General features: G+C 47.6%; 1 protein-coding gene across 4 annotated transcripts in view; it reads right to left on the reverse strand.

Annotated features, from left to right (window-relative positions):
* Positions 1 to 13,590, reverse strand: part of KAT6A (lysine acetyltransferase 6A) — a 133,077-nt gene that overhangs the window by 17,469 nt on the left and 102,018 nt on the right. For all 4 annotated transcript variants that reach the window (XM_082253165.1, XM_082253164.1, XM_082253163.1 and 1 more), the window contains exons 11-13: positions 6,115 to 6,208; positions 5,690 to 5,921; positions 5,396 to 5,594 (exon numbers count right to left, since the gene is read on the reverse strand). In XM_082253165.1, coding sequence (XP_082109291.1) covers positions 5,396 to 5,594; positions 5,690 to 5,921; positions 6,115 to 6,208 — 525 coding nt within the window. The remainder of the gene's footprint in view (positions 1 to 5,395; positions 5,595 to 5,689; positions 5,922 to 6,114; positions 6,209 to 13,590) is intronic.

The following is a 13,590-nucleotide window of genomic DNA, read 5'->3' on the forward strand; positions in this document are numbered from 1 at the left end:
ATCCCTTAGTTTGTGGTCGCTATAACTTTTGTGCAAACCAATCCATATACGCTTTGTTTTTTTATTTTGTACCAAAAATATGTAGCAGAATACATATTGGCCTAAACTGATGAAGAAATTTGATTTTTTAGTGGATGTGTTTGAGAGCAGAAAAGAAAAAAAAAAAAAATAGCCTTTTTCCCAAAATTGTCGGTCAATCTTGGTTTTGAACGCAAAAATAAATGAAAGCCATTGGTGGTGGGGGGGGGGGGGGGGGGCAATTTTATTTATTTAGGTACAGTTTCTCATGATCACCCAATTGTCAGCTAAAGGAACGCAGTGCTGCCTTCCCCTTACGAGATCCATCCGTAAGAACAATGAGTCAGATTCACGAATCGACTCAAGTCGCTGCCAGGTACACCCGAATAGCCCTGACTACGTCCAAGGAATGTAGAGCAATTTCTTTAGGATGTTTCGGCTTAGGACATAAGGACGGCAACACAATGTCTTCATTCAAATGGAACCCAGAGACAATCTTAGGAAGGAATGCCTGACAGGGTCGTAACACCACTTTGTCCCTTTGAACCACCAGGTAAGATGACCGACAGGACAACACAGCCAACTTAAACACCCTACGCACAGAAGTAATAGCAACCAAAAAGGCCACCTTCTGCGACAGAGTGAGTAAAGAAAGTTCACAAATATTTTCAAAAGGAGGCTTTTGAAGTACCGACCGTACCAAATGGAGATCCCACAGGAGGTACCAGGGATCGCAACGAAGGAGCCAGATGGGGAACTCCCGACACAAAAGTGTGAACCAAGGACTTCCTGTTGAGACGGAAGGACAACGGGTCCACATTGGGGGTCTCCCACCGGAGACACAGCTGATGAAACACCCCTGGATGAAGAGACCATTCCCCTTGATCCAACTGAGATAATCCACTTGCCAATTCTCTACCCCCAGAATGTGTACAGCAGAGAGGGCCGGAACATAGTTCCGCCCACTTGAGAATGCCGGCTACTTCCCAGGCTGCCAGGGCACTCCTTGTGCCCCCTTGATGATTGACATATGCCACCGCCGTAGTATTGTCCAATTAAATAATCACTGGGCGTCCCTGCAGATGATCCATTCATTGAGACAAAGTCTGATCGCCCGAATCTCCAGTATGTGGATAGGCAGACTGGACTCCTCGAGTCCAAACAACTTGAGCCAAGACACCCCCCCCCCTTCCGGACAGACTGGCATCTGTGGAAATCACTGTCCAATACAGGGGAAGAAAGTATTTTCCCAGGCGAAGCGCCGAAGAGCAGAGCCACCATATCAGAGACCCTCTCATACCCTGACTCAATATGATCAGATCGTCCAAAGACAGTGGATCTTTTGTTCCATTTAGCCAGAATCTCTCTTCGCAAACGGAACCGCTTTGAAGGTGAAGACCATCAGACCCAGCACTTGCATGCATGTGCTGAGCGACGACCGACGGCTGGACAAAAGGAGCCGAATCGCAGCCTGCAACTTCAGACGTTTCATCTGTGGAAGAAACACCCGAGCCGACGCTGAATCCAGCGTCAGACCCAAATAGTCCTGCTTGCTGGATGGAGTGAAAGCTGATTTTTTAAAATTCAGTGCCTATCTGAACTCCTGCAGAAGTCATACAGTAATGTCCAACTCGACTTCTAGAGCCGAAGAAGACTGCACGTAGCAGCAGATCGTCCAGGTAACCTAGTACCGCGATCCCATTCTGCCAAAGCAAGGCCAACACTGGGACCAAGACCTTTGTGAACACCCGAGGAGCCGAAGAGAGACCAAAGGGTAACGCCACGAATTAATAATGCACTTCGCCCACAGCAAAACGAAGAAAACGCTGGTGCCCGACATAGATTGGAATATGAAGGTAAGAAAAGAATGAAAGCAAGCCACTACCGTGCGTATAGACTCCATCCAAAATTTCAGAACCTGCACAAAGTGGTTCAGAGCCTTGGGGTCCAAGATCGGGCGAACCTTCCTTCCTGGGAACGATAAACAGATTTGAATAAAAACCTTGAAATTGTTCAGACTCTGGAACCGGCACAATGACTCCTTGGGCGAACAGGTCCTGCCGCCTCTACTGGAAGTTTTGTAGCCAAATCAAATCAACTCATGGACCCATTTGTCCTGAATGAGTAAGGTCCAAGGGTCCGGAAAGAAGGGAAGATGTGGGTGAGGGCGCCCATTCAGGTTGGAGAAAGCTTATCTGCGGAACCAGTAGCGTCCGCTTTTGACTTACCATTCCAGGGTCTCTTGGAGCCTCCCGGGAAGTTACGGGTGGATCTCGAGCCCTTTTCCTGCGATCCAGACAGACGAAAAGGCCGCTTATGACCAGAGAAAAGGGACTGTAGCCCCTGGTTCAACAGTTCCGCCAGCTCAGGAGGGTGTTGACCCCCCTGCCAGATCCTGGCGTAAAATTTTTGCCCATTCCGTTAAGGTCTGAGATACCCAGGTGATAGCAAACACCGGCCTCAACATAGAACCTGGCACAGTGAAAAGTTAATGGATCAGAGTCTCAGCTCCCTTGTCCACAGGATCCTTAAAGCGGAGTTCCACCCTAAAATTAAACTTACCTCCATCTTCATGCCCGGGGTCACCTGAAAAACAAATGGATAATCGCAATTTTTTTTTTTTTTTTTACTTACCTGGTTTAGAAGAAAATACTTACCTTACTTCCTCCCCTCGGCAGCCACGGCGATTCGTCACTTCCTGGCTTGCAATGATTCCTGGGAGCTGAAAGTCGTCGCTCCCAGGAATCAATGCGCCTGCACCGGCCCCGACGTCAGTTCCGGTGCAGGCGCCGTCATACCTTGCTAAACAGCTTCTGGGCATGCCCAGAAGCTGTGCAGGGATGACGCTGCGGCACCGGAAGTGACGGCGGGGCCGGTGCAGTGCATCGTGTGACCGAAGAAGACGGAAGAGGACACAGAAGAGGATCGCGCTGGCTTCAAGCTGCCCACACCTGAGATGGCGGCGCTGGACAATACTTTTTCAAGGTAAGTATTTCTTCTAAAAAGTAAGTGCAACCCGGGACAGATCAGAGGCTAGCCATTGTGGAATGCACTAGCCCTGACTGTCCCGGGGGTATTTTTATTAAAAAAAGCTTTTCCAGGGTGGAACTCCGCTTTAAAGGATGGAGAACCCTCCACCAGTAAAAGCGTGGCCTTATTCAGCCTGGAAACCTGAGAGTCCACCGACAGTGGAACTGTCAGTTTCTTCAGGAGAGACTCCTCAAAGGCATAGCTCCTAGCGAAATGCTTAGGTATTCCAACCATGCGTTTCGGGGGAACCCCAATGACTAGTGACAAACCCATCAAAATAGGCAGGAAAGGGGAACACCTTAGTCACCTTGGAAGATCTGCGGGTGCCAAACTGCACCTGCGTTGCCAACTCAATATCAGCATCACATGAAAGTTTGCCGGACTGACACAATCAATGCCACCACCAGCGCTTTTTTTATCCGCGACTGCAGAGGAGGAGGATTCATACTCACTGTTAGAGCACTCAGGGTGCGTGGACGCAGACCCAGTGGGCTGAATCATGGCCAAATCCACCTGAGACTCTGAGGAGGCAGAGGATACAGGTGAAGGCGGGGGGATGCTTCTTGCTAGGCCGCCTTTGCAGGGCCATATCAACCTTTGACACAAGTGACTGCAGGGTTGCTATCATGGCCACCAGGGCAGACTGAGACCCAGATGGTCCCGCGGCTTCAAGGAGTGGGTCAGGTGGTGATACGTGTTCCAGGAGCCCCATGGTTAAATCGAAGCCGCACTGAGCACAAAAGTGGTAAAAAAAAAGTTTTTTCTTTTTTAAAAAACCCCTGCACACCGCTTGGAACACCACAAGTAGCAGCGCACCCGCGGTGCCGTATATAGCAGAGGAAGGATCGGATACCCACAGAGACTCACCATCCCAGAGCTGGAGAGCGCCAAACAGTCTGCCGCAGTGCAATCAAAGAGGAAGCGCCGATACTGACACTAGAGGCCCCCGCTGCATGTCACCGCACCCGACTACAAGAAAATGGCCATCGCTATCGATTACACAGGGAAACCAAAAACATGGCCGCCGGACTACACATACATGGCTTCCGAAGACAGAGAAAACCTTCCACGGCCAAATGGCGGTGCTATGCGGACCCCCCGACCCCAGGGAAGTTATAGTCCACCAGAGGGAGCCCCCCCGCAGTTCAAAGAATGCAGGCACCCCTAAAAGAGGACCGCCAAAGGCACACTTACACCGCCCTCTGTACCAACACCAAATCAGCCACCCCCCCCACCTCAAAAAAAGCCTGAGCACCCCAAAAGGGGAGTAGGGGAGGGGACAGGTGAGGACTACCAATGCGGGGAGAACCCCGCTAGGGAGAGGAGGGGAAAACGTGAGGGGAGGAAGGACACAAGGTGGCCTACCTTCCCCAGGGAGGGCCCACGACCACCCCAGCAATTCCCAGAGAAAGAGGGGGAACACTACTCACCACACCTTGGCATTAGGCGGGCACCACTCCCGGCAGTCCACCGCACCATCTTGGAATGGGGGTGCTGCGGCCAGAGGTCAACCTAGCGCAAAGCTAATAGTTGGGTCGCGCGCGCAGGCCAGACTGGGAAGACCATAAGGATCCAGGATATTCAGTGCGTCGCCCTGTCCAGCTGTTGATTGTAGTTCACACAGGAACAGAAAAGAAAGAAAAAAGTTCAATTTAAAAAGGAAAAAAATGCCAGGACCGCAGATACCAGCAGAGAGCCAGGTCTTTACTCCTTACTAGGCAGAAAAAATGTAAGTCCTATAGCAGGAAGTGATGGTATACCCCCCTGGACTGCCTCAGGGGCGCAGTCAAAATTGTTTTGAAGAGAGCATTGAGCTGTGTTCGTCAGATAACGAAAGAGAAAAAAAAATCCTGACGGGTTATAACCCTCAGTCTAGCCAAATGAAAAAAAAAAAAAACATTGCCTTTAGTTCTACTAACTGTAGCTAAGAATAGGTAGGCCTTCAACAGTGAACTTTCCATACAGAAAACCATACACCCCTCTATATTTATACTGATGAAATGTGTTTTTTGCAAGGAAAAAAAGGCAACCTCCCAAGTGCCAAGATGGTCACAGATGGGCAGCTGCCAACAGCTTTCAATGGTAATGAGAGTGTAAGCATTCCAGTATTTCATAAAATGGTCACAAGGAAAAAAAAAAAAAAAAACATTTCACATAAAAGCCGACAAACCTTAGTAAATAAGGATGAAAGAAATGGTTTGCCAGGACTATTACAAGCAGATCCTGTGTTTCAAGTGGCATACTCTCCAGTGGCTCAGAATTGCCACAACAGCACATCTATCTTGTTTTCATGGACAAGAAACTCAAGAGTATGTCTGGTCCTCTGCAGCCTACTATTCCTACTTACATTGTTTTCCTTAAGGGGCTGCCCTTCTCCCTCCTCTTCCTCATCTTCAGACTCCACTTCATCATCAGATACCACAAAATTGGTCACTATGACAGGTGTCCATCTCAGGGCCTCTGGGTCTACTTCCACCTGCCGTGGCCGAGAATGCAGGCGGTTCACGTGGGCCTCAATTTGTTTTTCTCGGCGCACCATAACAATCCTAAATTGAGACAACAGAAAGACAAATTCAAAAAAATTACTAAAAACAAAAGCCAGCACTGGATAGGAGAAAAAAGGAATTTACTAACACCGTACCGTTCTCCTCGTAACTCGAGCATGTGCAACTGCTGCAATGTAGCAGCAATGTCCTGGGGACAAATCCCCGTCAGTTTGGTAAGTTTCTTGATACTCAGCTGATGGTCTCGGTTGTGGTGTAGACACTCCAATACCACGCTCTTCCAATAGGCCATGTAAGACAGGCGGCCAAGGTCTGAGAGCGGCTTTTCCGGAGAACCAGCCTGACCTTCACGCTTAGACAAAAGATAACCTAAAACAAAAAAAGACCAGTAAGGCACCAGCAGTCAATGAGATCAGAGCTAAAGCTTGGCAGATCTTTCTGTGCCAGGAATGGGTCATTCTGGAATCTATGTCAGTTTCATTTAACAGGACAAGACAGATAGTGTCACTGGTATCACTGGAGTAGACACTGCCCCCTCCCTCCCGCTGTCTCCTCTCCTTACTGAAGTCTATGAGGAAGCGGCCGTATCCTTTCCTCTGGTATTGGGGAAGGATCATGATGCAGGACACGTTGTACTTCTGTTGGCAATGCTTCTCCTGAGGACAAATGACACAGAAAAGTGTTACAGCATAGGACTGGGCCTTCAATTCACATAGCATGAGGATAGGATACATTTATTACAAACATACACAGACAACTGTCATTTATCTCACACAACCACATAAATACATTTTTTAAAATATACTATCAGTGTAATGGAAGATATCTGAATTTACAGTTCAAAAAATACCAAAATTTCTCTAACAAATTATGCAAAACATAACCTAATAAGCCTTGCTGATCTTAACTCCTAAAAGAGAGACTTCCATGTAAAACTGATAGGTGCTGCATTGAGGGTTTTTTGGGAACTGTTTAAAAGGAAACCTAAAAACTAATGCTTGGATGTCCTCTTCATGTAATGGCTTCAATATCACCGACTGCTATGCAAATCAGGACTTACGAGGTTATGACTTCCCTATGACTTTACATGTGTTAAGAGATACAACCATGGACAGCCAGGCAACTAGCATCTCCTGAAGCAGGTCAGCAATGACAGCCCACATATTTACCTCATTACCGGAGCACACAGTAACATTACTGTGAGTTGCACTGCAGTGCTTTTTATTTCAGAATGGCACCCAATTCTCAAGTATAGTAGGTGACAATGAACCTGCACTACAGCATTCCACATGCTGTAGTGCAAAAAATAAAAAAATAAATAATAATGTGAAGGAGCCCTTAAAGCTACACTTTCCCCAATGTGTTAATAAGAACATTTCCTACCTATGAACATTACACCCCCCCCCCCCCCTCGACCAACACTTTGCTTTTCATAAGGCAAAAGAGTGGCACAGAAACTGTGGTGTACCACTTTTTTGAAAATGCTATATTACAGCATAACTGTTTATTTTCAGATGCATAGGGATTATTTAATATCACAATTTCTCACATTTACATTCTGCCCTCTAGTGATCATACAAAAAAGGCCATATACATTGCTATTCTGTGATGGGAGGAGCAAGATATCCTCGCTATTTATGTTCAGATATAGCAAGGAATATCGGATTTCAAGTGTGTGTCATCAGCCTCTGTACTGATCACATTTGGGCACCTCAGGAGGCATAAGTGAAGACGACAAATTGCAGTTTAGCTATCTGAAACCTGCATTCTATAGAAGATAAATGGATTTTTGTTCGCACCATAAATTATTCTTTGAGTCCAGAAAATCGACTGTTGTCTACAGGCCAACTGGACACTTGCAAAAATCATAGGGCATCCCAGGATAACCCCTTCTACTCCCAGCATGCCTCAGTTGTGCAGTACCAAGCGCATAAACACACAGGGTTGGGACCCATGTCCTTCAAAAGGACTACAAGAAAAGAATTTGAAGGAAAGTATGTAAAAAAAAAAAAAAAAAAAAAAAACCTTTAATTTCTTGTCCATGGAGGGACACAAGAAGTCATACACTGTTGAGCTGTCAAAAAAAGGAGTCATATTGAGGGGTGGGCAACAGCAAACAAAATGCCAAGAAGCCCACGAAAGAGAAAAATGGGATTTTTGACTTACTGTAAAATCCATTTCTTTGATGTTCATTGACAGACACAGCTCCAAATCTTCTTGACCATTGGGTTATACTGCCCCCTACAGGAGTAGGACACTAGGCAGGAAAAAGCTTGACTACCCCTATGGGATAGTCCCAGGGGGTATACTCTCAGCTATAGGCACTCAGTTTTGTTACAAGCAGTGTCCGAAGAAAGCCAACTCCACAGAGGGGTGGTGGGTGCTGTGTCCGTCAATGAACAACAGAGAAATGGATTTTATGGTAGTCAAAATTCCCATTTTCTCTTTCGTTCATTGACAAATACAGCTCCTTATCTTCTTGACCATTGGGACATCCCAAAGCAGTGTCAAACATGAGGGGTGGGAACAGCAAGGAAAAAAAAAAAAATCAAACAAGTCAAACAATTGGAGCTCACCTTAAAAAAACCCCCCCAAAAAAAACAAACAAACAAACACACCCTCAAAGACGACTAGGTCTTCTGAACAGCAGCCTGCAAAACATTGCAGCCAAAAGAAGCATCCGCAGATGCCAACACATCCACCTTATAAAACTTTGGGAAAGTGTGCACAGAAGACCAGGTGCCTTGCAAACCTGCAGCACCGACGCCTGATGACGGAAGGCCCAGGAGGCACTAAGCGCCTGAGTAGGGTGCGCCTAAACAGGGAAAGGAGGAACCTGACCACTAATGGAATAGGCCGGAATCACTGTCTAATTCATCTAGAAATGGTCACAGCAGAAGTGCCCGACCCTTTCCGAGGTCCATCAGTGAGTATAAATAGGGAGCCTGACTTCCTAAAAGACTCCGTAGCTGCCAGGTACACCCTGATTGCCCAAACCACATCCAGGGAATGCAAGGCAATTTCCTTAGGATATTTAGGCCTGGGACATAGGAAAGGCAACACGTCTTCATTCAAATGGAAATCAGAGACGACCTTTGGAAGGAACGGCGGACAGGGACGAAGAACTACCTTATCTCTGAACCACCAGGTAAGGTGAACAAAAAAATGCCGCCAGCGCTGACAACCTGCGTGCAGTAGTAATGGCCACCAAAAAAGGCCACCTTCTGGGACAACGTAAGCAGGGGAACCTCCCAAATGTTTTCGAAGGGAGGATTCTGGAGAACTTACAATCAAATTGAGGTCCCACAGCAGCAATGAAGATTGCACTGGAGGAGCCAAGTGTAGAACTCCCTGGATAAAAAGGTACACACCAAGGAATGTGTGGCCAATGGATGTTGAAAGAAAACCGTCAAGGCCGAAACCATGCCTTTAATGGTACCTAAGCCCAGGCGCTGCTCAACCCCTCGGAGGAAAAGGGGGAACCCCAAGAGACTCACACCATGCAATGTACAGTGCCTTGCAAAAGTATTCACCCCTTGGCATTTTTCGTGTTTTGTTGCCTCACAACCTGGAATGAACATGGATGGTTTGAGGGTTTGCATTATTTCATTTACAGAACATGCCCAAAACTTTTTTTTTTTTTTGTGACGCAAACAAATAGGACAAAATAACAGAAAAATAAAAAGTGCATAACTATTCACCCCCTAAAGTCAATACTCTGTAGAGCCACCTTTTGCGGCAATCACAGCGCCAAGTTGCTTTGGATAAGTCTATGAGGTTGCCACATCTTACCACTGGGATTTTTGCCCATTCCTCCTTGCAAAACTGCTCCAGCTCCTTCAAGTTGGATGGTTTGCGCTTGTGAACAGCAATCTTTAAGTCTGACCACAGAATTTCTATTGGATTAAAGGTCTGGGCTTTGACTAGGCCATTCCAATACATTTACAGGTTTCCTCTTAAACAACTCAAGTGTTGCTTTAGCAGTGTGTTTGGGGTCATTGTCCTGCTGGAAGGTGAACCATCCTAGCCTTAAATCACACACAGAGTGGTACAGGTTGTGCTCAAGAATATCCCTGTATTTAGCCCCATTCATCTTTCCCTCAACTCGGACCAGTTTCCCAGTCCCGGCTGCTGAAAAAGTTCCCCACAGCATGATGCTGCCACCACCATGTTTAACTGTGGGGGTGGTGTTCTTTGGGTGATGTGTTGGGTTTACGCCAGACATAGCGTTTTCTTTGATGGCCGAAAAGTTCAATTTTAGTCTCATCAGACCAGAGCACCTTCCTCCATACATTTTGGGAGTCTTCCACATGCCTTTTCGCAAACTCAAAACGTGCCATTTTGTTTTTTTGCTGAAAGTAATGGCTTTGTTCTGGCCACTCTGCCATAAAGCCCAAATCTATGGAGCATACGGCTTATTATCATCTTATGTACTATCGATACTCTAGTCTCTGCTGTGGAACTCTGCAGCTCCTCCAGGGTTACCTTCGGTCTCTGTGCTGCCTCTCTGATTAATGCCCTCCTTGCCTGAGTTTTGGTGGGCGGCCCTCTCTTGGCAGGTTTGCTGTTGTGCTATGTTCTTTTCATTTGGTTATGATAGTTTAGATGGTGCTCCTGGGGATCAAAGATTTGGATTTTTTTTTTTTTTTTTAGAACCTAACCCGACTTGTACTTCTCAACAACATTGTCCCTTGTTTGGAGAGTTCCTTGGTCTTCATTGCAGTGTTTGGTTAGTGGTGCTGCCTCTGGGGTCTTTCAAAAATGGTGTGTATATGTAATGACAGATCATGTGACACTTAGATTGCACACAGGTGGACATTTCACGAATGATCTGACTTCTGAAGGTAATTGGTTGCACCAGAGCTTTCTATGGGCTTCATAACAAAAGGGGGTGAATACATACGCACATGCCAATTTTCTGTTTTCTATTTCTAAAAAATAGTTTTATGTATATATTTACTTCAACTTAGACTATTGTGTTCTGATCCATAACATCAAATTCAGCTTAACAAAACATTGAACTTAAGGCTGTAATGTAACAAAATAGGTTAAAAGTCAAGGGAGGTGAATACTTTTGCAAGGCACTGTACATCTTCCATGTACAATGGTAGATCTTCAAGGAGGTAGATTTTCTAGTCTTTAACAGGGCAGGAATAACCGATTCAAACAAACCTCTATTCTTCATCACTTGGCTTTCAACAGCCATGCCATCAAAGCCAGCAACTGTAAAGCAGGATGGAAGATTGGCCCTTGGGATGGCAGACCTCCCCTGAGAGGAAGTCTCCAAGGAGCATCGGCGACCAGCCGTAAAAAGACCAGTGAGGCCAGTCTGGAGCCACTAGAATGAGTCCGTGGCGTCGACCAGAGGATCCCAAGACCATGCCACAAACCTCTGTACCTTCCTTCAAATGTGTACAGCAGAGGGCTGGAACGAACCGTTCTGCCCACCTTAGAATGCCTGCTTCTTCCCGAGCTGCCAGGACACTTCTTGTGTCCCCTTGGCGAGTGACAGGCGGTGGCATTGTCCGATTGAATTCATACCGAACACCCCTGAAGACGAATTGTCCAATGATCCAGTCTGATCGCTCTGAGTTTTAGTACATTATTCGGCAGCCTTTGCGACTTCCAGAGTCCAGACCCCCTAAGCACGATCTGTGCCGAGGACGCCTCCCCATCCGGACAGGCTGGCTTTTGAGGTGATCATCGCCCAGTACGGGGAGGGTGTTAAGATATTTCCTGTCAAAGTGGCAGAGAACGAAGCCACCTAGAGATGGTAGATTCTTGTCCCATTTCATCAGAATCTCTTTTTCCAGAGATCTCGTGTGGAACTGTTCAAACGGAACCGCCTCGAAGGTAGACACCATCAGGCCCAATTCCCGCATGCAAGCACGGAGGGATGACCATCTGCTGGAAAACAGAAGCTGAATTGCCTCTTGCAACGTCTGGAATGTTTTCAGAGGAAGAAACACTCTGGCTGAGGCCGAGTCCAGAGTCAGACCCAGATAGCCCAGTTTTGAGGACGGAACCAGAACAGACTTCTGAAGGTTCAGAAACCAACCGAACGCCCTCAGAGTTCGCAGAGTAATTTCCAAATTGTCCATCAGAGCAGAAGATCGTCCAGGTACCCCAGTACCGCGATGCCCCGCTGACCCAACAATGCTAGCACCGGGGCTAACTTTTGTGAAGACCCGAGGAGCGAAGGTGAGACCAAAGGGTAAACGCCACAAACTGAAAATGCTCCTTGCCCACGGCAAAGCGGAGAAAGCGCCGGTGACTCGCACATATTGGAAGGTGAAGGTAGGCGTCTGATGTCGATAAAAGTGAGAAAATCCCCGATGTAGGGACTCCGCGAATGGTCTCCATTCGGAACATCTGTAACCGTAACAAAGCAGTTTAGCACCTTGAGGTCCAGAAGTGGACGTACCTTGCCTTCTTTCCTGGGGAACTGTAAAGAGGTTGGCGTAAAACCACTGAAAAAGTTCCAAAGTCGGAACCGGAACAATCACCCCTTGAAGTAACAAGTCTTGCACTGCCCCAAAGAGACCTCATAAGCAATCTGGGGACAAGTGCAGGCTGGAAGGGAAGAACCTTTTAAGAGGGATAAGCCCAAAACTTGGATCTTGTAGTCGGCCCGAATGACTTTGTGGACCCACTTGTCCTATACCAGGGAGGTCCACGGATCAGGAAACCAGCGAAGCCGTCCCCCTACCCCAGATATGGGTGAGGGCGCTCCTTCATGCAGAGGAAGCCTTGTTTGCAAGCCTGGAAGATCCCGCTCATTGCTTGCCAGACCAGGTCCTCTTGGAACCTCCGGTAGGGGCCCTGACTTTGAATCCCTCGTCTTGAGATGCGGAGGGACGAAAAGGCCTCTTATCAGCTGAGAAGAATGGCCCACGTCTACGACGGGGCTCCTTGCCCTTGGTAGCCTGCGGAAGAAGAGTACTTTCCCTCCCCCCGTGAGACCCTTAATGAGGTCATCCAAGGAAGCTCCAAACAGGCGATCCCCTACAAAGGGGAGATCAGATAAGGCCTTCTGATTAGTCTGGTCCCTAGACCAGCATTTCAGCCAGATAATATGCCGAAGAACCACTGCTAATACAGACAGCCTAGAAATCAAAGGAGCCGCATCCAAAAAAGCATCACAGAGAAACTGTAGCCCCTGGACCAAGTGATCGGCCAGCACTGCAAAGGCAGGGGGAAATTGTTCCCCCTCCAGTTCATGGCGTAAATGTTTAGCAAACTCGTCATAATTTGCGACACCAGTGCAATAGTAAATAATACCGGCCTAAGTGCCGAATCAGCCACAGTGAACATATGGCGAGCCAGAGCCTCCGCCCTCCTATCATCTTTAAAGGCGGGGACTACTCAACCGGAATTAAAATGGCTTTATTTAATCTGGAAACAAGCGAGTCCACTACAAGTGGGACTGTACACTTTTTAGGCAGGGAATCCTCATAAGGATACCGCATAGCAAAAGGCTATGGGATCACAAGAGTGTGTTTTGGACAACCCTACTGTTTTGTGACAATGTTGTCAAAGTAAGCGGAAAAAGGCGAACACCCTCGCCGCTTTGGAGAGCCTGTGGGTGCCAAAAGGGAACAGTGTCTCTGGCGCAGCATCAGCTGCATCCTCCATTTTTAAAGTTTCACGCACTGACACAATCAGTGCATCCTCCAGCGCCTTTTTATGCGCGCTAGAGGAGCAGAGCAATCATCCTCACTATCTGAGCACTCTGGGTGCGTGGACGCAGACCCAGGCCCAGCAGGGTGACTCGCATCTGCGGCAGCCGAAACAGATTCAGGATCAGAGGAGACAGATGAGGCAGGAGAGGGCGGGGGGCACTATATACTAAGCTCACCCGGAAAACATATCAGAGGAGGGCCACCGACTGTGATCCCGCAAAGGGGACACTGACCAAGGGACCACCTACTGAACCCCGCAAAAAAACAAGGGGGTCACCCTCCGAGCCCCTCCATAGAGGCCCGCATAATAGGAAATAGCCTCCTGGAAGAGGCCGCCTGCTGTGACGTGGACGCGC

This window comes from Pelophylax lessonae, assembly GCF_965119305.1.
Source record: "Pelophylax lessonae genome assembly, chromosome: 4".
NCBI lineage: Eukaryota > Metazoa > Chordata > Amphibia > Anura > Ranidae > Pelophylax > Pelophylax lessonae.